Source organism: Vipera berus (genome assembly GCF_964194415.1).
Source record: "Vipera berus genome assembly, chromosome: 8".
NCBI classification, from domain to species: domain Eukaryota; kingdom Metazoa; phylum Chordata; class Lepidosauria; order Squamata; family Viperidae; genus Vipera; species Vipera berus.
In genome coordinates this window covers 2,809,237-2,835,480 of record NC_138211.1, presented here as the reverse complement: position 1 = coordinate 2,835,480, position 26,244 = coordinate 2,809,237, and the positions used below count along the sequence as shown (strand labels likewise).

General features: G+C 46.6%; 1 protein-coding gene across 1 annotated transcript in view; it reads left to right on the top strand.

The window, feature by feature from the left end:
* The window catches only part of NECTIN1 (nectin cell adhesion molecule 1), a 112,739-nt gene extending 87,001 nt beyond the window's left edge, over positions 1–25,738 (top strand). The window contains exons 2-6 of the mRNA XM_081333775.1: positions 2,008–2,355; positions 4,576–4,878; positions 5,628–5,745; positions 10,272–10,423; positions 23,413–25,738. Coding sequence (XP_081189901.1) covers positions 2,008–2,355; positions 4,576–4,878; positions 5,628–5,745; positions 10,272–10,423; positions 23,413–23,948 — 1,457 coding nt within the window. The 3' untranslated portion in view covers positions 23,949–25,738. The remainder of the gene's footprint in view (positions 1–2,007; positions 2,356–4,575; positions 4,879–5,627; positions 5,746–10,271; positions 10,424–23,412) is intronic.
* Positions 25,739–26,244: the final 506 nt, after the last annotated feature.

The window sequence follows — 26,244 nt, the reverse complement described above, 5'->3', positions numbered from 1 at the left end:
GCCATATAATTACTGGCGTGTTATCTCTAAATACACAAATCGGGGAATATGCAGCCACAGCAGAAATTTGAAATGGGGAGGAGGAGAGATGGTTGGAGGAGGAGACTTGGCTCCCGTTTGCTAAAAGGACCCAGGGCTCATTTTGCAATGCGAGAAGGAGGAGAGTTCAGACGTTTTTAATGCTCAATCACAACCCCCTCCCTCCTTTTTTTTCCCTGGAAGGTTATTGATTCCAATAGAGAAAAGGCTATTTGTAGCTCAGGGGTGAACTGTGGGGTCCTTGGTGCTCTCTAAGCCTGGTTTGTCTTCTTGCAGATAGTTCATGACCCAACTAGGTAGTATCATTAGTGCTAGAAGGGACTGGGGTTTCTGAGGAGGAGGAGAAGAGAGAGGAAGAGGAGGACGAGGACGAGGTCTACGGGTTCTTTGATGTTCTCTGAGGTTGGTTGTCTTCTTGCTGACGTTTCATGACCCATCTAGGTGACACCATCGCTGCTAGAAGGGATTGGGGTTTGTGAGCAGGAGGTGGAGAAAGAGGAAGAAGAGGAGAAGGACATCTGTGGGTGCTTTCTGAGGTGGGTTGTCTTCTTGCAGATGTTACATGACCCTTCCAGGTTACATCCTCAGCTCTCCAAGAACAAAGCCCACTCCCTCCTTGCACTGATAATGTTACCTAACTAGGGTCATGAAACATCTACCAGAAAACAACCAACCTCAGAGAGCACCAAGGGCTCCAGTGTACTGAGAAAGTCTCCCCTCCACCCTGCATCCCAGCCTTTCCAAAACTCAGTTCCTGTGAACCGTCACCCTGACTGGGTCTGCTGTGAAACCGCAAGCTGTTCCTCGCCTTCATCTTTTCTCTCTCCCATTCGTGGTGCAACCCCAAAGCAACATCATCAGGCTGGGTCTTCCAGGCTGCCCCCCTGCAAATACAATCACCCTGCAACCAGCTGGCTGAGGCTGATGGGAGCTGCCAGCTCAGCACCTTTGAAAGTCACCAGGCCAAAGAAGGCTGCCTTGCATCAAAGCCCTGAGCCCCATTAAATGGCACAGCACTTCCTCCTGAGTCAGCACCCCTTGAGTTGCCTTGTAATGTTTATTTTCTTTCAGTGGCTGGCTGCTTTTGTCTCTGTGTGTGTTTGTGTGTGGGAGGGACGTTTTGTGTGGGGCGTGGGGTGGAATTCTATTTATCCGTGCTCCCGTGTATTATAGAATTGATGCTTGCTAGATTTCCATAACTTACTTGTTCCTTATGCCATCCGCCTGGTAAACTCGCAAGATTTGTTTTTCTCGCCATGTGTGTGTATACACCCGAACTAGACTGTGTTGTTTCTCTGGGCCGTCTGTGTGTGTGTGTGTCTGCGTAATTTATTTTTTTTATTTTTTTATTGGTCATGTTTATGCAGTGTATATTGGAGGTGGTTCCCTTTGAGAGCTGTATGCAATAAAATCTCATTCTAATGTATGCTGATTAGTGTACATTTAAAGTGACAATAAAGTTATTATTCCACTATTCTGTTCTGTTCTCTTTCAAGAAAAGAGACAGCCTCTGCAATGCTCTTTTGGGCTATTTTTGCACACAATACTAAGTTTAGTTAGCTTTAACCTTGGTTGTTTCTTTGGTGCGTGTGTCTGTCTGTGTCTTAGTATGTTGTGTGAACCCAGGCCACTGGGTGACTTAAATGATTCATTGCGTTGTGCAAACCCAGGAAATGGGAGAATTCTTGCAACAAGATGAAACATGTTGCCAAATTGTCTCCCATTAATCTTCTGAGCTTTGGAAGAGCTCACAGGAATTTGTGGTTCCAAAATGACAACCTTGGCAGATTCACAAAGACAACGTTGGAAGCCCAGCAAAAAAGATCCTTTGCAGTGACATCCTAATCTTCATGGATTACGTTGCCTAGCTTGGAAATAGTAAAACAATTATAACCCCAAAAATCTTAGCTTGGAGAACTCTTTAAGAAGCCAACATCTCCTAATCCTTCCCTTCCTCCTTCGTTGTAGGCCTCTGGGCTCAGAAGGTGCTTGTCAATGAGACGGTCTCTGGCTTCATCGGGACTGACGTGGTCCTTCACTGCAACTTGGTCAAGATCAATCACACGAGGATCACTCAGGTCACCTGGCAGAAGGCCAGTAATGGCTCCAAGCAAAACGTGGCCATCTACAACCCCGTCATGGGGGTCTCCATCCTGCCCCCCTATGAGGAGAGAGTGGTCTTCCAGAGCCCCTCCATCACCGATGGGACCATCCAGCTGTCCAACCTCCAGCTGGACGATGAAGGGATCTACATCTGTGAGTTTGCCACCTTCCCTACTGGCAACCGGGAAAACCAACTCAATCTCACCGTATTGGGTACGTTGCCAGTCTCTTTTTATTCATTATGATTATTATTATTAAAATTATATGCTGTCCTCTCGTTGTCAGGTGATTCTGGGTGGCTTACATCACCATAAAAGCAAAAATAAGAAACATTAAACATTAACATAGACAGAAATTTGATAAGTTAGGGACCAGAATACAACAGGGTGGAGGTGAGAACTTCTTCCTACTCTGCTAACCAGCACCGTTCTGGAACACCCCATCAGGGTCCCATGCCAGTTGGCAGAGACAGGTTTTGAGGTCATTTTGGAAGACCAAGAGAGTTTGGGGTGGGGGAGGAACAGATCTCGCCTTGAGGGGCCCAGTGTTCCAGAGTGTGGGAGCCTCAACCGAAAAGGCCCTTCTCCTGGAAGCTGCCAGAAAGAATTCCTTGAGCTTTGGGGTCCACAGCATGCCCCTTCTGCCAGAGCAGGCGCAACATTGCCTACCTGCTGGGGCTATAGGAAAGACAGTGTGTGCATCAGAGTGATCAATCCATCTTCCCCTATGCTCTTTTATGTCCATGTGGCTTTACTAGTTTCTGAGTAGGTGTAGAATCCAGTTGAACAAGAGCATCAAGGATGGAATCAAGAGGCTTCCCGATTCCTCCTTCCTTTCCAGTTTTTTCCTCCTTTGCACATGGGGGTGATTTCATTCTCGTCCCACCCCCCACCCCCCCACCCCCAAGTGAGAACAGAGAGGGGATGGAGAGCAGGACTAGAAATTCAGAGAGCTTGGAAAGGTTTGCATTGTGGTTAAAGCTCTGAGGACTTTTCCCCTGCCCAAAAGATATAAAAATTTAGTTACATTTCTGGGAATTAGAAACTTTTTTTTTTTAAATGGATTCGAAAAAGAGGAGCCGGAGGAGCAGAAAGGAGAAGGGGCTTTTGCAAATTCAGGGGTTCCTTTTCAGTCCCCCCCCCCCACACACACACACATACCTTCGTAGATCTCCTATGTAAGCCCTTGTTTTACCTGTCTGAAAGCATTTCCGTTTCCAACTCTTGGCAAACAGATCTAGGATTGCACCCCGGCTCCCCAGAAACTACACCAACTGTGTCAGAGTTTTTAACTCTCTTGCAAATTTACTTGGAGACCGAGAAAACTGGAAAAAGCTGCATCCATGTTGAGATTAAGGAAAAGAAATTGACTCTGGACAAATGCAAATGTTTATGTACAGAGTGAAGCTATTATTCAAAATATTGCACAACCTCCCGGTCAGGGCATCTTGTTTTGAAAATATTGATGCAGGCCATTTAACGTAAACCCTGAAGCAAGTTTACAGCCATAATATAAAAACAAAGCTCCGTAAGGAAAATGATCCGTGAAAAACATCAACATTAGTGGGAGTTAGTGGCTGGGGAAGGTCATCCACAAAAGATGTGGTTTGGGAGAAAGCTCAGAACCAAACTAAAACTCACAGCCTCCTGGTTTACAGCCTCATTTTGTATCTACTACATCGAACTGGCCCTCCGCTTTTATATTAGGGAGGACTTATTTCTGAACTCAAGCCTTACAATCCACACATTTCACTAAGCCGTGGCCTGTTTTAACTCTAGTCTGTAGAATAACCGTAGCGACTTGGCTCAAACAGAGCAGAGACATGTTTTCAAATCAATATGCTAACCTAGAAGTCAGGTAGATCAGAGCACCTGTTGTTTCCCCTTCAGCATTTTTTTGGGGGGGAGAATTTGAGGTGTGAAAGGAAGGTGAGATGTCATCAGAGGCTACCAAAGAGCCCACAGCTTCTCCCTTTCTAGCACACCGGATTTTCGTCGCGTGTTTGCTATCGCGTCCAGATGAAGAACGACTCAAAACGTGCCCCGTTTTTCACGAAATGTGGTATTCCAATGAATTCAGATTCAGCAGTAGGATCTCATTTGTGGTTTGCATTTTTTTTTAATCCGTGTATATGTATATTTATAAGATTCGTATTTCCTCCTGTTTTGTAAAACATAACTTTGGATGGCTCACTCACAACAATAATAAAAACACAAACAAGGAAACAAGGTGGAGGCTGGTTTCATTTGAGATGGGATTCACAGAGAAATCCTTGTCAACAAGTCTATCTAGGTCTTCACTGATGTTCAGCTCTTGGGCAAACTAATGAGGAGGACCACTAGGTTGACATTCATCAAATGACTCATGCTCCTTGTTGGTTACTTGATCATGACTCCTTTGCTTCTGCTTGCTCATCCCTTGCCTTTTCTTCAGCCAAACCAGTGAACCGGATGGAGGTCACCTCCAGACCATTGATTGCCAGGGCCGGCATGACAGAGAAAATCCTGGTGGCCACCTGCATATCCTCCAATGGGAAACCTCCTAGCACTGTGACCTGGGACACTAAGCTGAAAGGCGAGGCAGAATTCCAGGAGATCCGCAACGAGAATGGCACCATCACTGTGATCAGCCGCTACCGTCTTTTACCAAGCCGAGAGGCCCACCAACAGCAGCTGAAGTGTGTGGTCAACTACCAGTTGGAGCGTTTTACACAGAGCACGACCCTCAACGTGTTGTGTAAGTTGAAGAAACAGGAGTGATGCTTAGCAGTGGAGTTTGGACTTCAAAGTGACAGAACTTAAAATGGGTGATCTTATAGTAGCTTATCACAGCCACCTCAATAAAGAGTTGATTACTTCCCTGGTTGGGGAGTTGCACTAGGCATGGGCTTCCCTGAGGGAGGAGGGGCAAGTAGCAAATCATGTGTGATGACATCAGGACACGAGGACATCTGCAACCATCATCGCTGACATGATGGGCGTCATGCATGTGTCATTTTGACATCATTGTGGTTTGCTGCAGAAGCCATTGTTAGGAGATGAAGCTGGTCTCCAGGACATCCATTAATGTCTGCCTCTTCTCTTGCCCTACCTCCTTTGCTGTTTTTCCTACTTGCCTGTCTTCTCTCGACTCTTCTCTGCTTTCCCTCCATCCTTCCTCTTTTTCTCCTTGCCTTTCCAATTCCACTTTTGCCCTTACCGGTCCCAATTTTTCCTTTCTTCTTGTGGGCTCATCCTTTCACCCTTCTTCCTCTTCATCCTTCTGTTCTCCACGCCTCCTCAACCCCATTCTTCCCACCCTTCTCTTCCTCAATGTTGCCCTCATTCCTAATCTTCTCAACCACCCTTCTGCCCTCCTTGGCTCTCTTGACTCTTTCTTCCCTCCGTCCCTGCTTCTCTCTTCCCTTACCCTCCTTCTTCCTTTATTCCCCTCTCTCTCTTTCACCTTCCTTCTTCCGTTCTGTTCTCCCTGCTCCTCTTTCACAGACGAACCGGAGGTTAGAATCGATGGTTTCGATGCCAACTGGTATCTCAACCGGAAGGATGTGAAACTGACCTGTATATCTGATGCCAATCCTCCCGCCACGGAGTATCAGTGGAAGCTGTAAGTATTGACCCACAGCACACGGATGAGCAGTTCTTTGTAGCACTGAATGAGTGGGGAACCAACTGGGAACACTTTTGCGCCCGTAAAGTTGCTTCAAGAGCTACTTGGTCAGACTGTGCAGGTGAAGGAAGAATGATTGACAGCTCTTTTCCTCCGTTGTTTGACGAAAACTGTACCCTGAAGACTTCAAGGTAGCGTTCCTAAGCAAGGCCCAGTTTAGCTTTTCCATTGGTGCTGCTGTTCTCTGTGTAAGTCTTTTATGTAACCCTTTAATTTATCCTCATTCTAGTCATTTCTGCAATATTTGTTACATGGTTGGTTCTGGGTTAGGAACATGACCGTAATAAGTGCTGCTGATGACATAAAGAAATGTTTTCTCTTGAGTTCCTGTATTCGGTCTGATAGAGGCAGCCGCCATATTGAGAACAACAGGAGTTTTAGGAGTTAAGGGGGCTGGACTGCAACCCGTTCTAAGTCCCTCCCTCCTCTGAACCTTAACATATACAAGTAGTCCTTAACTAACGACTGTAATTGAGCCTGCTATTATGGTCATTAAGTCATGCCGGTTGTTAAGCCGATTATCACATGACCATGTCTGATTTTGTTTGTTTGTTCAGTGGTTGTTAAGTGAACACCGCAATTGTTAAGTGAACCCATTGTTGGCGATGGGTGTTTTTTTTGCTGGAAACCAGAAGTAAATAGGAGTTTCTGGCAAAAATATAATAAATTGCAAGACACAGTGGTTAGAATGCAGTATTGCAGGCTAATTCTGCCCACTGCCAGCAGTTCGATCCTGACCGACTCGAGGTTGATTCAGACTTTCATCCTTCCCAGGTCAGCAAAATGAGGACCCAGATAGTTGGGGGCAAATATGCTGACTCTGTAAACCGCTTAGAGAGGTCCGCAAAGCACTGTGAAGCAGTACAGAAGTCTACACGCTATTGTTATTGCTAAATCATGTTCATTGGACTATGGGGCACTACAAATGGCTGTAAATGCAAATCAGCTGCCAAGAGCTTAAAATGCACTATTGTGAATGCAGGGAGGGGGGAAGGGCTGGTCATTGGAACTCCAAACTGACTTGTAAGTACCTTTTCGGGGGGGGCTCTGTCCTAACTTTGAACAATCATTAAGCAACTGGATGTAAGTTGAGGACCGCCTGTCCCCATAGCAAACCCTGGACTCCTCCAAGGTAAATTGATCAGGGTTTGCCTCAGACTAGCTACAAACCCTGATCAATTTTGACCCTGTCGGGATGCAGGGTGAGAGTCTCCCTGGTGGGCAGCTGTTTCAGAAAAGCAAAAAACAAAAAAACACAAAACGTCACCATTCTCCCACACACGGTTTCTGCAATCAAGAGCATCTAATTAGCAGGGGAGAAGATCTGACCTGTTGAAGCTCTCAGGTGTTAGCTCATTCTCACCTTTCACGGCTTGCAGGACTTCTTTAGACCTCAGAAGTAGGTCTCTGGCGCTGGATTCCGGTTGGTTTCCCTGGAAAACATTCAAAATAGAACCCACCCATCTGTTCAGGCCTGGTCGTCCTCAGATATTCCCACCTCTTCTTTCTTTCTTAAATTTCTTTAAAAAAAATTCTCCTTTCTCCTACTTGGCAACTGAGACGTTGTTGGGGATATCAGTTTCCACCCACCTGAGCATCTCTGGCTGGCAGCTTGGGAAGGAGCACGAGTGCTCGTGTGTGAGTCGGTTTGTGTGTGTTTGTGCGTTTCCAAGCAGACACATTTGGATCCGCAGCTGGTGAGTCATCGGCCACATCACCTGCAGTGACCTGGATGGAGTCAGTCAGGCGATGGTCCCTTTCTCACAAGCAGCCCAAGAAGAGGCTTCTCAGAGGCCCAGGGAGGGCTGAGATTGGCTGCTTCCTGGTGGGCATTCTCACCAATGCGTGGCCTCTAGAAAGTGAGCGCGACAGAAGGAAAGCTTTCCTTTCTCTTCTGTGGGCAGAGATTTAACGGTTTGATAGGGAGAAAACATCAGTCCTGGAACCCTGGCATTGACCCTGGATAGGGTACGATCCTCACAACCTTCAAGTAGGTCTTCTGTGGTTGAAGAAGGCCAGCAGAAGAGCATTTTCCAGATGAGCATGGAGGAAGAAGCTGGCTTATCTAAACAGAGGGAGGCAACCTAATCATCACCGTGGGTTGTTCTTTGCCAGATTCTGTTAATGTATGTTTACAATGAAGAACAATTGGCTTCTTCGGCCGTGTTTCCTGTCCATCTGGCAACGGATGGAAACTAATCAAAGAGAGAAGCAACCTAGAACTAAGGAGAAACTTCCTGACAGTTAGAACAATTAATCAGTGGAACAACCTGCCTCCAGAAGTCATGAATACTCCAACACTGGAAGCTTTTAAGAAGAGATTGGCCAACAATTTGTCTGGAATGGTATAGGGTTTCCTGCCTGAGCAGGGGGTTGGACTAGAATATCTCCAAGGTCCCTTCCCTATTCTATTCTATTCTATTCTATTCTATTCTATTCTATTCTATTCTATTCTATTCTATTCTATTCTATTCTATTCTATTCTATTCTATTCTATTCTATTCTATTCTATTCTATCCAGAGACATCCCTTAGTCAAAGTCCTAGCACTCATGATGTTACACAGTTTGGTCAAGAAACATCTGGAAGAAAACCACCAAGCTCAGAGAGCATCAAGAACCCCATAATTAATCAATGGAACAGTTGGCCTCCAGGAGTTGTGGGTGCTCCATCACTGGAGGCTTTCAAGAAAAAAATAGGACAACAATTGGTATATGGACTCCTGCCTTGGGCCAGGGCATTGGACTGGAAGACCCCCAAGGTCCTTTCCAGGCCTAGGATTCTATTATTCTAAGACCCAAATCTCCCACTCTCTTTCTTTTCAAAATAATGCATTATGAGCTTTGTGGTTGGGAATGCTATAGCTTGCCTTAAATTATAAAGTATTGATTGTTTCTTCTCAAAGTCCTTGCCAGTGGGGCACGTTAACATGGACAAACTCAACCTTCTTTTTTTTCTATCTCTTTGGACCAAATAGCCTATGGTTAATGATGGCGGGGATGGTGTTTTGAAGGCAATCAAGTAGATGGCGAAGCTGCTTTAGAGGACCTCGGCTGTTGGGCTAATATATTCGGAACATTAATTGCTCTCAAGGGGAGGGAGGGGTTTTCCCCACCACCCACTGGTGCTAATTGGAGCTTCGTCTGAATGCAAATCGGGTCTGTCACCCCTGGGTTGGGTGCTCGTCAATTGCTTTTGCTGAACTTAATTGCTTTCCCTCGGATTGATTAAAAAATGAGTAAACTGCATAATTTACCTCTCTGTACAGAGTTGTTTGTGTTTGTTCAGTGATTTTTCCAAAACACTTTGGAATTGATTTATTTTCATTTATTTTTAATCTCTTTTGCTGAGCCTCTTCTCTCAGTTTCTATCGGGGCTAACATTATGAGGCTGCAATTCCTCTACGTGGTGTTTCATGGGGAAAAAACTGTTACCAGAGAACAGACAGCATTAGCAAATCTAGTTTTGAGAAGATGGGCGAACAAAATAGTCTAGGTTGAAGTTATCGCTTCTTTAGGGCCAGGGAACTAATTTCGTTTTGTTTTTTTTCATCCTATCCTTTTGCTGTTGTTTAAAAAAAAATCAAGCAGTTGTATATCAGAGGTTAGAAAGATGGCAACTGTAGGTCGCGAAAGGCCGTCTCTTCGGAAACTGAATAATTTAAAATTTTTGAAACACTGAAATAGGATGACAGCCACCTCTCCCAACTGTTGGTGTTTTTAGGAGGTGACGAGATCTTGTGCAAAACTGGGGGCTTTCCCTTTGCACCCAGGCATGTATTGCTCACTGTTGGTGCAAAATGATCTCTGTCACACCAATAAAAGAGAATATGTGCAACTTGCAGGATGGCAACCAAGCTCAGAGAGCACCAAGGACCTTGCAAAAAACCAACACTCGCATCAACACTGGCAGGGCAAGCCACTTGTATATAAACAGAGAGCAAAACCCACAGCCTTCTATCACTGATGATGTTACCTAGCTGGGTTGGGAAACGTCTTCAAGAAAACAATCCAAGTTCAGAGAGCACCAAAGACTCCACAGTTCACCCCTGAGCTACAGATATTCTCTTCTGTTGGTTAACAAAGAGGACTTCAGAGGAGAGACTTTAGAAGCTTGTTAGCTTCCAAGGGATGTGTCTGGGCTGTGAGTTGGAGATGTTGTCTACTTGAGTCATAAAACATCTGCAAGAAAACAGCCCAGCTCAGGGAGCACCCAGGACCCCACCGATCTTCTGTCTCTTTGCCCAGTCCCATGGAGGAGAAGATAGTTAGCCCAAGATCCTACTGCATCATCGATCGGGAATCACCCTCCAGATGGGTTTAAGCTATGTTAGCTAATAATTTAACACGGCAGCAAGATGCCCAATGACTGTTGAACTCACCAGCCGCTGCTTGTAGAATTAGCTAGCCGGATGACAGGCTTTCTGCTAACGGTCCAAGGGTTTTGTGTTCTTGTTTTTGACAGGCTGAATGGCTCGCTGCCCGACAGCGCCGAAATTCAAAACAGCACTCTGTTCTTCAAAGGACCAGTCACACACAGACTGTCGGCGACGTATATATGTGAAGCCACCAACACCATCGGCACCCGATCTGGGCAGGTGGAAGTGAATGTCACAGGTAGGCATTGCAAATCAAGTTGGCCTCTACCTTGTTGGGGGGGGGGTTGCAAAAGATAAACCTAATTTAAGTTTGGGGCTACCTCTGTTTTTGTTTTTTTGTTTTTACAAGCTTGCCTTGAGTTCTCACATCTTCTCTGCTCCTCTGGGAAAAAAGCTACGGACTCCGGTGGGATTTTCTGAGCCCTTCCATTTATTTACAAGGGTGTTTTTCATGAGGAGTGCTGGTTTTCCTGGAATTCCTGTTTCTTCTCCTGCTTTTCTCCTTTGGCTGGCAATTTCTCAGTTTAGCTCTCTCTTTTCCTTTGGTGCCCTTTCCACATCTGGTTCAAAGCCAGAAGGATGAAAGGCCATGAGAATCAGAAGGAGGGGGTGAAAAAAATATATATGCGAGGATGGGATGTCAAAAGACATCGTGCTACGAGGTCGTGTCTGGAAAAGGATGAAACGGGGCTGGTGTTTTGTTCCTGCCGATTGTTTTCAAAAGGGATGTTTGTTTTTCAAAAGCTTTAGAAATAAAGTCACCGGTCAGGACTGCCGTAGTTGAGCTCCTGTTGGTTTTTCAGACTTCATTCTTAATTCCAAGCATGTAGAGATTGCGTGTCTCTGTGTGTGTCCGTGTGTGTGTGTGTGTGTCTGTGTGTGGTGTGTGTACAATTTCCCTCCAGAGTTGGCTAAGCCATAGAAGGAAGGGTTGACTAAGAGACAAGGTGTGACATTAGCAGAATTGGTGGGCAGGAATCAGGAGAAAGAAGGACGGTCCTACAGCCAGAAGAAAGCAAGAGCTGACAGATGGAAATGCCATTTAGAGTCCTTCAGCTGGGGTCCTCCCAGTTGAAACTCCCATAATTCCCCTCCTCTTTCCTTTCAAAAGTTTTATTGGTTTCTAATATACGGTACAATGAAAATACACGAGCAAATAGCGGAAAAGATGGGGAAGGGAAAAGGGAGTTAGAGAAGTGAGGTAAGGGAGAGAAAAAAGAGGAAAAAAAGGCATTGACTTCCAACTTCCTTTGGTGCCATAATAGAATATCAACTTGAAACCTCAACATAATTCCCCTCCTCTTGATGCCGTACCAGCCTTGAGAACACCAAGTTGGAAGGCTCAAGGGGAGGAAGTGATGTCACGCTATGCCGGCTGGGGAATTCTGGGAGTTGAAGTCCACAAGTCTTAAATGTTGCCAAGTTTGGAGACCCCTGTTCTAGAGGGATACATGAGTTTTGCTCTCAAGAGAAACACGTGGACCAGACAAAAAGTTCAAGTGTGGTTCTGAAAAAAGAAAATTCAAAAATGTAATATAAAGTCTCCTAATTGTGTTCTCGCCCAGCCCAGATGTTGGCCAGAGGGAAGCTTTAGCAGTAAGCTAGGTCAATTCAGGCCAGTCCTGACGCTGAGGCTGGATTCATTCCCCAATTTTCCTATTTTCTGAATAGTTATTGTGGATCCCTCTAGGCATCAAAACTTGTGGTCCACCTCGGCTATATCACTGCTTCTTATCATATGCTGTTTTCTTAAAAGGGCATTTGAGCTCTGATTAAGAAGGAAATCCAGTATATTTTTAAAAAAATTAATTCCATTTAGTCGCTTTCAAGTTGAGGACCTGTGCTGTTTAATTCATGCATTTGCTGTTTTGCATTTGTTCTGCTCCAGTCAAACAGGTTGTGTAAATTTCCCAAAGCTACACAACCTCCTTGATGACAGTCAACACATTTTTAAAGGCACCTATAACTTTGCAGTAACTTTGCACCCCAAACCAACCCAGCGATGCCCTCGCCGTGATGTCCCGTTGCCTGGAAGCGGTCCGGGTCTGGATGGGGAGAAACAGGCTTCATCTCAATCCCGCCAAGATGAGTGGCTGTGCATACCGGCATCTCGGGTCAACCAGACTATTCCATCTCTAACGATGGGGGGTGAGGTGTTACCCCCCATTGACAGGGCTCGCAACTTGGGCGTCCTCCTGGACTCACAGCTCACTTTTGAAGACCATATAGGAGCTGTGACCATGGGGGCTTTTGCCCAGGTTCGCCTGGTGCGCCAGTTGCGACCCTACCTGGACCGAGATGCCCTACGCACAGTCACTCATGCGCTCGTGACCTCCCGTTTAGACTACTGCAATGCTCTCTACATGGGGCTGCCCTTGAGGACCACCCGGAGGCTTCAACTGGTGCAGAATGCAGCCGCGCGAGTCGTGATGGGGGTCTCCCGATACTCCCATGTAACACCTCTACTCTGCGAGCTGCATTGGCTTCCAGTTGCCCTTCGGGTGAGATTCAAGGTGCTGGTGATGACCTATAAAGCCCTAAATGGCGAGGGCCCGGGATATTTGAGGGAACACCTGCTGCCGGCATCAAGTTCCCTTCGTCCAGTGCGCTCCCACATGGAGGGTCTCCTCAGGGTGCCGCCGGTTAAAGACTGCCGGCGGGTAACACCCAAGGGGAGGGCCTTTTCTGTGGGTGCGCCTGCCCTGTGGAACCAGCTGCCTGTGGAGCTTAGGACTGCCCCCACCCTCCGTTCTTTCCGCCGGGACCTGAAGACCTGGCTCTTCGAGCTCTCTGGCCCAGGCTGAGAATATTTTTAATTTTAATTTTAACTGGGTTTTAATTTTCTCAGGGTTCTATTTAATCTCTTTTAATTTGTTTTAACGTTTGTATTGACTGTTTTTTAAATGCCCTGTAAACCGCCCTGAGTCCTTCGGGAAAGGCCGGTATATAAATCTAAATAAACTAAAATAAAATAAATAAATGTACATCATCTGTCTGGGTATCTTTACAGGCAGTCCTCGTGGCTTACGACCACAATCGAGCCCCAAAACATTTGTTGTAAAGTGAGACATTCGTTAAGAGGGCTTTGTTCCATTTTAAAACCTTTGCTTGCCACAGTTGTTAAATGAATCGCTGCAGTTGTTAAATTGGCAACACGGTTGTTAAGTGAATCTGGCTTCCCCCATTGGCTTTGCTTGGCAGAAGGTCACAAAAGGGGGTCATGTGACCCCAGGACCCTGCAACCGTCATAAATATGAGTCAGTCTCCAAGCATTGGACTTTTGATCATGTGACCCTGGGGATGCTGCACTGGCCATGTGTGTGAAAAACGGTCATAAGTCACAACAACAACAATAATAATAACAGCTTCCATCCTGCGACGATATCTGTAATACCATCAATTCAAGCATCCACATCTGCCTATCCCAGGTCCTTGGTAAGGACTCGATAGGTAGACAAAAATGCCAAATCCAGTCTGAACATCTGGCTGACTGTGCGATGATTAATAATAATAATAATAATAATAATAATAATAATAATAATAATAATAATAATAATAATAATAACAGAGTTGGAAGGGATCTTGGAGGTCTTCTAGTCCAGCCCTCTGCTCGAGCTTGACAAATGGTTGTCCAGTCTCTTCTTAAAAACCTGGCAATGGATGGACGAAGGGAGGGAGGGAGGGAGGGAGGGAGGGAGGAAGGAAGGAAGGAAGGAAGGAAGGAAGGAAGGAAGGAAGGAAGGAAGAATAGAACAACAGAATAACAGAGCTGGAAGGGACCTTGGAGGTCTTCTAGTCCAACCCCCTGCTCAGGAAGGAAACCCTATACCATTTTAGACAAATGGTAGTGCCGTTGCAACTTGGAATGGTCACTTAACAAACTGTTGTAAGTTGAGGACTACTGTATCCCCCATGGCTCTTCCAGGTCCCCCTGCAACCATCTCATAATTGGGAGTCTGGGGTGGAGTTTTATATCTTCGCAAAAACTGGACCTCAAGTCTAGCTGATCTGAGCTTTCGGATGCCAATGAGGGCTGTGGGAAAACCTAATAACTGCAGAAGGGGAAAAGCCACATCCTTCTCGTGATCTTTCCCAGCAGCTGGCAGCCATGAAGATAAAAAGGAGGGCAATTAAATACAAACCAAAAAAAATCCAGAATTTGCCAAAAAGGACAGATCGAGCAGCGTCTTCATGAATGATGGCACAGTATTAAAAACAGGCGTAACTCAGAAGCAAGCGGCCATGAACTGCAATGATTAAAATGCTTTGCTTTAAAAGACCAAAAAGGCAGCTGAACTACATATCGACAGTCCCCGAGTTGCAACTGTTCATTGAACGACCTTCCAAAAGAACAACGGCGCTGAAAAAAAGGGACCGGGGACCGGTTCTCGCACTTAACAACCGTCGTGGCAGCCCAGGGTCACGTGATCAAAATTCGGGCAAATAGCGTGTATTTACAAGGGTTGCAGCGTCCGAAGGCACAAGGTCTCCGTTTCTGGCCTTTCCCCGCCAGCTTCTTACAAACCAAGTCAGTGGGGCAAGCCAGATTCACTCCCTGCCTAGGGGAGATTCATTTAACAACTGCAAAGATTCACTTAACGGCGGTAGCAGAAAGGGTAGTGAAAATGGGTCATGCGCCTCCCTCTTAAGAACCGCCTTGCTGAGCGATGGAAATTTTGTTGCCCATTTGTGGTCACAAGTTGAATGGCGGTGCCAATTGGGGTCACTTATGGGATGACAAGGAGAGTGTTAAGCCACCCTTTGGGCCCCAAGGCCTCTAAAATTGGGGGGGGGGCTACGGCTAAGAAGGCCCTGCCACTAACACCCAGCCCTTTGATCTCTCATAGAGCTGGTCCAGATGATCAACTGTTCATATGATTTAATCACCATCTTCTATTGTGGCTTTCCTGGTACAGGAAACCCTCCTTTCCCCCCCCCGCCCCCCCCAAAAAAAAGCTTTTTAAACAACCTGCTTTAAATGGGAATCCTTGTGACTCTTGACCTGTGCCAAAGGGAGTGTCAACTGCCTGCCTGTCACATCCATTTTTTGTTTTCTTAGGCCTTCGGTGCCCCCTACCCCAGTGGTGGGATTCAAATATCTGAACAACCGGTTCTCTGTGTGGATGCGGCTTCCGGAAGTCCATTCTGGGCCCGGGCAACAAAAAATTAGCTACTGTTTTTGCCGGAGTGGTGCGAACCGGCTGAATCCCACCACTGCACTACCCTCTTAAATTTCAGGGCCTACTTGGAATATTTTCCAGCCAGGGCAAAATGCAACTTTGCATCCCAGGAGCAGAATATCAGCGTGATGCTATTTTTAAGGTCTGCTCTGCAGCCCCACACCCCACGGGTCATTCCTCAGCCCCCTGGGAGAACAGGCATGGCTGAGCTGACCACGGTGGCCACGCTCCCTGCCAGTTAGAGCCCATTAAAGCGAGGGTTTGGTGGAAATTGAATATTTTATTCTCGCAATCTGTTCACGGAGTAGCTGAGCGTTGCAGTACATTTGTTAGCTTATGCTGGATCCAGGCAGTGAGGTGGGGAAGTCTATCACGGCTGGCTTGCGCAATCTTAATAAGGAGAGTCCAGGGAGACAGGAAGCTTGGGGTTGAAGGGAACATGCCTCGCTAACCATGCACATCTGGGCATGCATAGAGAGGAGACTTTCATGGATGGTTGCTCCACTCTGCAGCCAGCCAGGCCTCCTCATTCAAAAGTAGGCAGATCTGACTTGAACTGTTCTTTTGAGAGCCTATGCTTGTTTTTCACCATCCTGCTGCCTGTGGTCAGATGTCCAGCCTGGGAGCTGAAAGCTTTGTTTCGATCGCTTGTTAGGAGGATGCTCAGCTGAACTCAAAGGGTTTCCTCCCCAACTGTTTCGTGTGTGTGTGTGTGTGTGTGTGTGTGTGTGTGTGTGTGCAAGTTAAATTTGACTCTGGCAACTCCATGGACTTGGGAAGCCAGCTTTCTTACAGGTGGAAAGAGGTGGTGGAGGGTATCTAGCCCAACCCTTGCTTAGTGCAAAATCTAGACTCAAGCATTCCTGGCCATCTACGGACGTGTTTCTCAACCTCAAGTAGGGGTGTCAGGAGTTGGTACATTCCAGCGACTCTGTGCCTAACTAGCATGCTCTGACCGATGAAGCTGCTTGGATGAGTGGTGAAACGTCTCAAACTAACAAGAAAGAAATTAGTCCAAGTTGCCATGATTCAACCTTCAAACAGCTTTGCCTGGATGACTGAGAATCTTCGTCGACATGTTTCTCAGTCTAAGCGGCCTCGAGGTGGGTGGACTTTAACTCCCAGAATTCCGCACCTAGCATGGTGGCTGGGGGAAGCGTGGGAGTTGAAGTCCTCCCATCGTAAAGTGGCTGAGGTTGAGAACTATTGATCTATAACCAATCTTTGTGGTAGCATCATCCTCAGACGTCATTCACAGCATTATTGTGGTTGTCGCATCGATGTTTGTCTTTTGAGAGTTGAAGGCAGCATAACAGAAGGACAGAATTGAGAGGGACTTTGGAGGTCTTCTAGCCCAACCCCCACTCAAGCAGGAGACCCCATACCATAAAATCTTCCCTCATTTGATTTCTGTCACCTCAAAGGTGCTCAAAGAAGCTGAGAAACGGAGACTCTGCGAAGAGCAACCTAAGCCTAGATCTCCCCTCGCCTAGTACCATAACCATTAAATAGGTAGACTTCGGCATACGACCAATCACTTGGCAACCATTGAAAGGTGCAATGGACTCCCCCAAAAGGTACTTACAACCGAGTTCTGAAGTCCCAACTACCACACAAACACCCTGCGCAACTTGGACACAATGGTTCGCTTTACAACCAAAGTTATAAAATCAGGTTGGTCTGGTGATGTCCCTCTCGGTGACCCTCACACCGTACCTGATCCTCACCTGTACAGAACTGTGTTAATTTTCCAAAAAAGGAGTGCCAGTCTTTAACCATGTTAAATGACACTCCCAGCCTTGGCTTGACCACTTAAGCTTGGATGGAGACGCCCCAACGCTGGAGATCCAGGCTGGGAGGAAGAAGCAGATCAGACGATAACAGATGTCCTTAAGACATCGGCCAGCTTTGGCCAAGTTAACTCATACTTTTCTTCATTCCGTCTCTCAGTCTGGGCTTTCAAGGATAATCTTCTTCCTCACCCACCCCCTCCCCCCTCCCTCTCTCCCCCCTCAAGAGAATGAATGGTACGGATTCTTGGATCAAATAAGATAAGCGATCTCCCAGCCAAGGTGTCTTCTGTCACTTGGCAGTCTTGAGCAGGAGGCAAGCTTCTCGGTGACTAATTAAACCAGAAAAAAGCAAGATCTTTTTAGTCCCAGTGCTGTCAAGTACCTTGATCCAGCAGCAACAGCTGGGGATAGAAGGAGGAGGGAGATTGGGGCACCCAACAAGAGATTCTCTTTTTCAAAATCTGTTTGGGGGGGGGTCCATTGGAAGGAAAGCAGGAGGTTTAAGCCCAACATCCTTCATGGACGCATGCAGATGTGGTTTCAAGAGCAAAGCTCAGTGGGCAGAATGGATGTTGGTTTGGGGGAACCTGGGAACCTGACTGGCCAGTCCCCCCCAGTTTGCAGAAATGAAGATGGGACTGGGTCCTCTACACCCTCCCCCCACCAAAGCTCTTGATTGACAGGCAGTAGGTGAGATTAAAATCCAGCTGGCTCCAGTCTCCAAAATTGTCAGGGCTTGAAACATCAGCAGCAGCTGCAAAACCTCTGGATAGGCTTTCAAGGGGTCGCCCCTGCAGCCTGATTAAGCCTTCCCCCCCCTCATTTCCCCCCTCTTCCCAGCCCCAAATCCAGGCCAGGGTGATGCTTTTCAATTTCCTGAGTTTCATTTGCTCCAGAAATTAGGATTCAAAATCAGTTTTGAAGCCAGAGCAGATGAAGAATGTCCTCTGAAGGGTGGTGGTAGCCCTGGAGCTCTATAGCACCATCTTAAAAGTGATCTTGTAGGAAAACCAGGGAATCTGTTTCATAACGCTAAGTAGTAACCTTGGGATATTATTAATGAGTTTGCCTGAGCATGTGCGAAGTGTCTTGGCAGTACCAAGGCTTGGCTGGCTGCAAATCACAAGAGAGGTCTTTTTAGATTGTTCCTATTGTATTTTTGAAAAGATTTGTAAGAAAGGAAAAAACAGGAAACAGACAAACAATAAAAGAGGAGAAAGCAGCAGAAAAAGGTAAATTAACTGGGAATTTATAAGCTTTAGGATTAAAGTGGAACACATTTTTTAGGCTAGGATTTACAGTATTTCATCAATTTGCTTTGCATATGAATTCCTTGTATTGCTTTAAAAATGGAAGGACATTGTTGCAGTCCAAGTAATATATAAATCCAACTAGCAGTCATCATGATGGTATAAACGCAACTTGTTTTTTTAAAAAATGAATGTGCTGGGAGTTCAGAATTTGGAATCAGAAACTGAATTAAATCAGAAATATGCATGCTAATTCGGTGCTCAGATTTACAGCAGGCCCTTTCCCTCTCCCTCCCTGTTTTTCAAAAAAACATTTTTAAGAAGCTCCAGTTTACCTGCTTACCTGAAAAACTCTGATGGCTAGAAAATTGCTTATGCTAATGAAGAGAAAAATCTCCATACTTTCTGCTAAGATTACTTGTTTTCATGGAAATCCACACACTTAGGAAGAGTAGGATGCTTTTCTCTCCTCTCTGATCAGAAACACGTTTGCATATGGAAGTTCCATGAGGCATGCTGTTTCTCCTTGACCAACATGGGCTTTGACGTGCTAAGGCAGTATTTCTCAATCTTGGCATCTTGAACACGTATGGACTTCAACTCCCAGAATTCCCCAGGCAGCAAAACTGGCTGGAGAATTCTAGAAATTGAAGTCCGTACTTCTTCAAGTTGCCAAGGTTGAGAAACACTGTGCTAGAGAGACCCATGAAAGCATTTCCACCATTTCCCACCTGCGTGGAATTCTCATATTGAGAAGCAGAGACGGATTGTAGGGGGGGGCACCTGACTTCCCTGGGGTCTAGAAACTTGATGGACCCTTTCCTCGAGCTGTAAGTCAGAGACTCGAGTCAGCAGAGAACTGAACGTGGCCCTTTTCATGTCCAGCTGTATGAGAAGACAGACTTGCCCAGTGGACCTTCTCCAGTTGTCCATCAGGAACAGGTTGGGCCTGTACGATTCATCTCTCTGGAACGGATCTCAGAAGGCTTCCTTACCTAGGAGATTTCCAGCTCTCCAGCAGGCCCAAAGCACATGGAGTCCTTGTTAAATAAATCTCCCATTGTCCTTCTCTGGTGGGATAAAAGGAACGCTGCAACGATCCTTCGGTTTTCTTCTGCTCCAGCAGCTGTCCCAGGAGACCAAGCGGTTGGCAGGGGGACAGGACGCTTGACTTGAATGCAACAGCTGTTGGGGCAAAGAAGAGGAGGGAAAGACCTATAGTAGCTCTTTAGGATGCTCAGGCCCCCTCTTTTTAATGGCAGCAGGACTGGAGAGCTTTCTCGATGGGAAGGAGGACCGTGGTTCCCTCGCTGTGCTCGGCTTCCCTTTGGTCTTCTTTCTTCTTCCAATTCCATCCAGGCGCCAGGAATTCTAGCATTTGGGGGCCAACTTGGACGGTAGGACCTCCAGCATCAGCCCACCGGTTCTCCTAGAAGATTCATCCCTGAAAAAGCACCGCATGAGAAGATCTGAATTGGTGGGGAGGGGAGGAGACAGTGCTAAGCAACAATCTCTGACCCACCAACATCCTTGAAGAGATGATTTTTTTAATTTTTATTTTTTGAAGACCCCGAGTCCTTTTTCCTCCATGCCGTTGTAACTTCAGACAGTCACTAAATGAGCTGTTGCAAGCCTGTATTGTGATTATCTGCTATTTTTAAAGAGGAGCCTGGTCAGGAGAAGCAGCCTTAGGCTGAAAGGTCCATCGTTATCAGTACAGAAGAATATTTGCAGCTCGGGATTGAAATGAGGACTCTGGTGCCCGCTGAGCTTGGTGGTTTTCTTGCAGACCTTGCCTGACCCAAACAAGGTTACATCATCCGTGAGTAGCACTGTCTGCAAGAAACGTCTTCAAGGAAACCGCCAAGCTCGGAGAGCACCAAGGACCCCTCGCTTCCATTGCCTTGCGAAGGGTAACCACACAACACAAATCTTCGGTCTCTATCACCCCCAAGTGGCCGTGTTCAGAAGGTCCCACCCATCATCTGCTGTCCTCCTGGATTTCTTTCCCTGGAAAGCCCGCCCTCCTCTCTTCCCCTCCTTTTTAGAATCGGAATAGAGCTGGAAGGGACCTTGGAGGTCTTCTAGACCAGCCCCCTGCTCAAGCAGGAGAATCTACCATCTCAGACAAGTGACTGTCCAGTCTCTTCTTAAAAGTGATGGAGCACCCACGATTTCTGAAGGCAAAGCTGTTCCACTGGTTTATTATTCCACAGTTCTAGGTTGATTCTCTCCTTGATTAGTTTCCATCCGTTGATTCTTGTCCTGCCTTCTGCTGCTTTGGAGAATAAGTTGACCCCCCCGCTTTTCTTTTTGTGGCAACCTGTCAAATATTTTGTCTTTTTCTAGATGAACTGGAAGGGATTCTTAGCCTCTATTAGCCCTGGACTTTCCTGGCATCTCTCAGTTGCCCATATAGTCCCTTCATCATCTGTGTTGAGAATGGCATCCCTGGCATTGTTCAGAATTGGGTTCCAACGGGCTTTGGGAGCCCAGGGCTGGTCAAAACCTGGAAAGGGTTAGGGGTTGGTGGAAGGAATAGCCTTTCTAAGAGACAAAATACACGGAAATGTGTGAATTCTTGCAGGCAGCCCCACGGGGGGAGAAGAATGCCTTCAAACGTCATGGCAACCAAGTCTCGCCGGGGTTGTGTGAAAAGGATCAGCATCTTGCCCTTTTGCTGCTGAATTGAGAATAAGGGGACGGGTGAAAGAGGAAAAGAATTGGGACCAAGGGATTTTCTTTCCCCGGGATGTTCTGACCTGGAAAAACCTGAGTCTAGCACACTTCACACATGTCTTTGCTCACCTCTGGGGGGAAACATGGGGGGGGCAGACCTCTTGCTTGAAATGTGCTTGCCTTATCAAGGTGATGCCTCCTACGCATCGCCCTTAACTGGGGGTGCAAACCAGGGTATAGTATGGGAAAATCGCTTTCCCCTTTTCTTTCATTTTTGTAGCCTCTTTCTTATGGAAAAATCCACCCGGTCCCTGTCCATGCAGAACCATTGTCCTGTGTCAGAGTGAAACCTCAAAGGGTGGGAAGGAAGAGGGCCTCTGAGCATAATATAGACAAGCCCAGATTCGCATGTGAGGAATTGGAGAGCCTGGTGTGTATCAGACAGAAAGAACTCTCAGGATCTCTGGCCAACATTTGGGGTTATCCAGAATATCAAAAAGGGCAAGCAATTTCAAGCCTAAGATTAGTAAGAGGAAATTACTCAAACTAGGAGAGTAATTATATTGACTACAGAGTGAAAGTTTACTATAATAAACCTTTATTGGAGAAGAGTGTCTGTTAAATCCACAAGAAAGCCTTCGTTTAAAGGACAGATCCGTAATGTAGTGAACTGAATTGGAAGCAAAAAAATGTCCGCTAAATCCAAAGTCTGCTAAATCAACGTCTGTTAAACAGAGCGCATTTAGTATTTACTTTTGATTTTGTTTAACTGGCAAAGCAGATGGGATCCAATTTAGTGTTTTACCCTGATGCGTTTGGCTGCACCTTTTCCCAGCACAACAGCTGCAGTTCATGCTTTCCTTTGTGTGCAAACGTTTATTTAATGCATGTGAGTCTGAACAGAGCTGGTGTCTTTGCATGCACGCTTTCTGCGCCATCTTTTCTCACTTCTACACTTTGCTGGGAATAATAATTCACAGAGAGGGTTACACTTTGTGTAGAGGGTTACTCTACGTGCCCATTTCCTTAGCAGAAAGTAGCTCCCTTTTTTATTATTGTTTTGGGAAGACAAGCCGGTACCTTCTCTCTCTCTCTCTCTCTCTCTCTCTCTCTCTCTCTCTCTCTCTCTCTCTCTCTCTCTCTCTCTCTCTCTCTCTCTCTCTCTCTCTCTCTCTCTCTCTCTCTCTCTCCAAGAAGGTCATCTTTTGTGGTCCCACCAGATGTTCACCCTAATAGATGGGACTCACCTGTCTTCCCATCTTACTGGGTCAGGTGGATGTACAGTAGTAGGAGAGAGGCTGTCCTTCAAATAGCTTGGCCCTCAAGCCATGTAGGGCTTTAAAGGTGATAACCAGCACCTTGAATTGGACCCAGAAGCAGACTTGCAGCCCCTGCCCAAGAGGTGACATCTGTGCCTGGTTTAGTCTCGGTTACAAACATGGCCTCCTACCTCTTTGTTCAGTCTTGTTGGTGCCTCTCTTGATCTGGGTGCCTGTCAGTTCTTAATATCCCTCATGCAAACAAGACGAGCTCACGAACCACATGAGATCTCATCCTCCTGAGGAATTAATGCTTATGAACAGGAAGCCTTCTTGGGGATTGACTAAATATTTAGCAGGTGGATCCAGGCAGAATCTTATCTTGGTATTGGCAAGAAGACACAGAGAGGGAATTCATTTCAAGGGTTGGACACTGTTGAGAAACACCCAGCCTGGCAGGGAGGAGGGAATCAAGTGCAGAGCTAGCCTGGAGTCATTGCACAACCACAAAAGGGCCAGGGCCCACCCCGCTCTCCCAAGTTCCTTGGAGCCTTACCTATTAGCTCCCAAGAGTAGGCAGCCAGACTGGGGAGATTCCTGTATTAAAGGCAGAACATAATAAAGTAGTTAGCTCAGACTTTGCATATGCGGGTCCATAGTTTGCACCTGACAGATATTGTGAGTTTCTGGAAGGTCTTTGAAGGGGATGCACATTCTTGTGGACCCCAGTGTGCTGAAATGGGGAAGAAATGTGATTTGATGTAAGGTGGTTATATGCAGTGCTGATGGAATGCCTTGGTTGAGTTACCAGCATTTCCACCACGGGCTGTGTGAGAGGACAAGGTTTTTCTGACCACAAAGCTGGGTATGAAGAGCCCAAACCAGGGCTTCCATAGGTAGGCACTTCCTGCCCCCTTCCCCGGCTTTCCCTCCCCTTTTCCTTCTCCTCATCTCCCTCCGATTTTTTGAAATTATTATTTATTATTTTTCAAGTCTGAAAGCATGTGTTTGCCATTCCTCACAGACTGATGCTTGTTCCCCCTTCCATCTGTCTTTTCCTACCCAGAATTCCCCTACACCCCGTCTCCACCGGGCACATCCGTGGCACATCCGACCGTCCCCACTGCTGTGATTGGGGGCGTGGTGGGCGGAGCCTCGTTGGTCGTAGTGGTGGCCGTGGTCGTCCTTATGGTGCTCCGCCACCGGCGCCACACTTTCAAGGGCGACTACAGCACCAAGAAGCACGTCTACGGCAACGGGTACAGCAAGGCGGGCATCCCCCAGCATCACCCACCCATGGCCCAGAACCTCCAGTATCCCGACGACTCAGACGATGAGAAAAAGCCCGGCCCGCTGGGCGGCAACAGCTACGAGGACGAAGATGACGCCGGGGCTGAGCGGAAACACCGGTCCTGTCCCAACAAGTACGAGGAGGACTCCAAGCGGCCTTACTTCACAGTGGACGAGGGCGAAGCCCACTCTGAAGCCTACAACGAACGGACACTTGGATTCCAGTATGACCCCGAGCAACTGGACATAGCCGATAACATGGTCTCTCAGAATGACGGGTCTTTTATTTCCAAAAAAGAGTGGTATGTGTAGCTTGGTCCACGTTCTCCCCTTTCTTGCCCTCTCTTCACCGGCCATGCCCCAGAGCTGTTGGCCGCTCCGCGGAGCCCGTGTGCCTTGTCACACACCCAGAGCCCCCTGACCATCCCAACACACGCACACCCAGAGACATCCATCAGCTGGGGAGTGGGACACAGTACAGGGACACTTCGGAAGCCAACGAGAACTCCCACTACTTTGGGGGCACCCCGGAAGAGGCAAAGCAGGGGAGTTGGGGGCGGGAGGGATGTTGCTTGGCTTATGAGTTTAGTTTTCTTTGGGAGAGGAGAGCAATGTTTCTTCTCCCCTGCTTAATTTCTCCGACAGAGATTGGTCCCTTACAGTGTCGTTTGTACTGATCAGTGGTGGCTTTGATGTTAATACTTTTAATTATTATTGCCTGTCTTTGTATAGTATACCGATCCCACCCCATCTACACCTCCGGGTTGCAACATAGAAGTGTCTCTTGGTCAGCCTGTGGGCTTCTCTCACCCTCCCACCCCTTTCAGAAACACTGGAGTTTGTTTATGGTCTTAACTTTGGGGAGGGGAGGGGGCCAAAGGCACACACACACACACACACACACACCCGTGGACTTTGGAAAGCAAGGTGGGGCTGGGGGCTGCCGAAACCGAAAGCACAAACGCGCAGAATTGGGGCCAAGAGCTTGGCTCCTTTACGACTCTCCTGGATCTCTGTGCCTGTATCTTCCTTTCAGCATCTTCGGTGGCCATTTCCCACAATGCACTTGTGGTGGGAAGAGAAGGATCACCTGCCTTTATCCGTGGCCACAACAAAAAAAAAAAGACTCAACTTCATCTTCAGAAGAACATTTAGGAAAAGAAAGAAGCAAACAAGAGAGTGCATGATATCCAGGGAGGAGAAGTGTATTAAGTGTGGGTCTTTTTTGTTGTTGTTGTTTTTGTTCTTAATTATAATTTTAAGAGAGAGGTTCAGGGTCTATCAAGATTTGCATGCCACGTTATCTCTTTTTTTCTCTCCCCTCCCCTCCTCACTTGCTCCTGGACCCAACATCTTTGTTGATGAGGATCTTCTTAGATCACTTAACCAAGTCCATACCTACTCATTTCTCATTCCTGGAAATGTCAGTTAGTGAACAGACAAACCAGCAGATGCTTGTTCTCCTTCGTCAAGTCTCATTGTTTAATGTTGGAAGTCTACCAGGTTACTGGCAAAGCTTAACAGGCTTTGTATGCACACCGGAGGCTACTAGTCCGGTCACTGGCCCTCCCAATTAAGTAGCCTCAAGGGCAAGCAAATAGAGATGTGTGTGAAACTAGAAAAATGTGCTTTTGTTTGGGGCTGAAATCCAAACCACTCTGTTGGGACGCTTTTGAGTTGGTCTGTATGTTTTTTGGAACAAAACTGGAAATGGCTTGAACGTTCCAACATAACTAAACTTGGGGGGGGGGAGTTGTCTCTTTGTTGGGGCAAAACCTGAACTATTTAATGTGGTTGACCGTCAGAAACAGGAGGAAACCCCCCCCAGCTACTCCTTTGTTTTTCATTCCAGGACCACAAAAATAAGTGAGCGAGTGGCCCATGCAGAATGCTATCTACTATCCTGGCTGTAGAAAAATTAGCTACAGGCATGATTTTTAAAACTTCTTTGAAAGCATTAAAATAAATCCCAAAGGGGAAAAAATGGAAATAAAGCTTAGCTTTCACCAAATGAAACAACTGTTGGGATTAGCATCTCTTATCAACAGTGGCCCTCCCTTCCCCAACACACACACATACACACACACACACACACACACACACAGAGAGAGAGAGAGAGAGAGAGAGAGAGAGAGAGAGAGAGAGAGAGAGAGAGAGAGAGAGGAAAAAAATTGATGCATAGGGTGTCTTCACTTCCTTTTTAGATAAAACTTTTGAGTTGCTCAGCCAACAGACTACAGGAGAAATAGAGCGACTCAATTCCTTAACATTCCTTTCAGTTAATACATCCTCTGTACAAGGCTTTCTTAATGTTTTGAAATGTTAAAACATTTAATGCTGATGGGGTTTTTTTTTAAAGAAATAATTACGGTGTCCAATTTTTTTATGTTGTGGCACTGTTTTGTTTTGATTTCTTTCAGTTTGCCAGTCATGTGCAACTCTTCACAAAACATCATCTGTCCTGATGCTTCTGCTTGCATGTAGGAGCAGCTGCTGTGCTAAACGAGAAGAGCAGGGAGATCCTTTGTGCTTTGTAATTGCATGAATAGCTCAAGGACGCATGATGGAGTGCACCAATGCACCCAAACTCAGCAGTTCCACCAAGCCA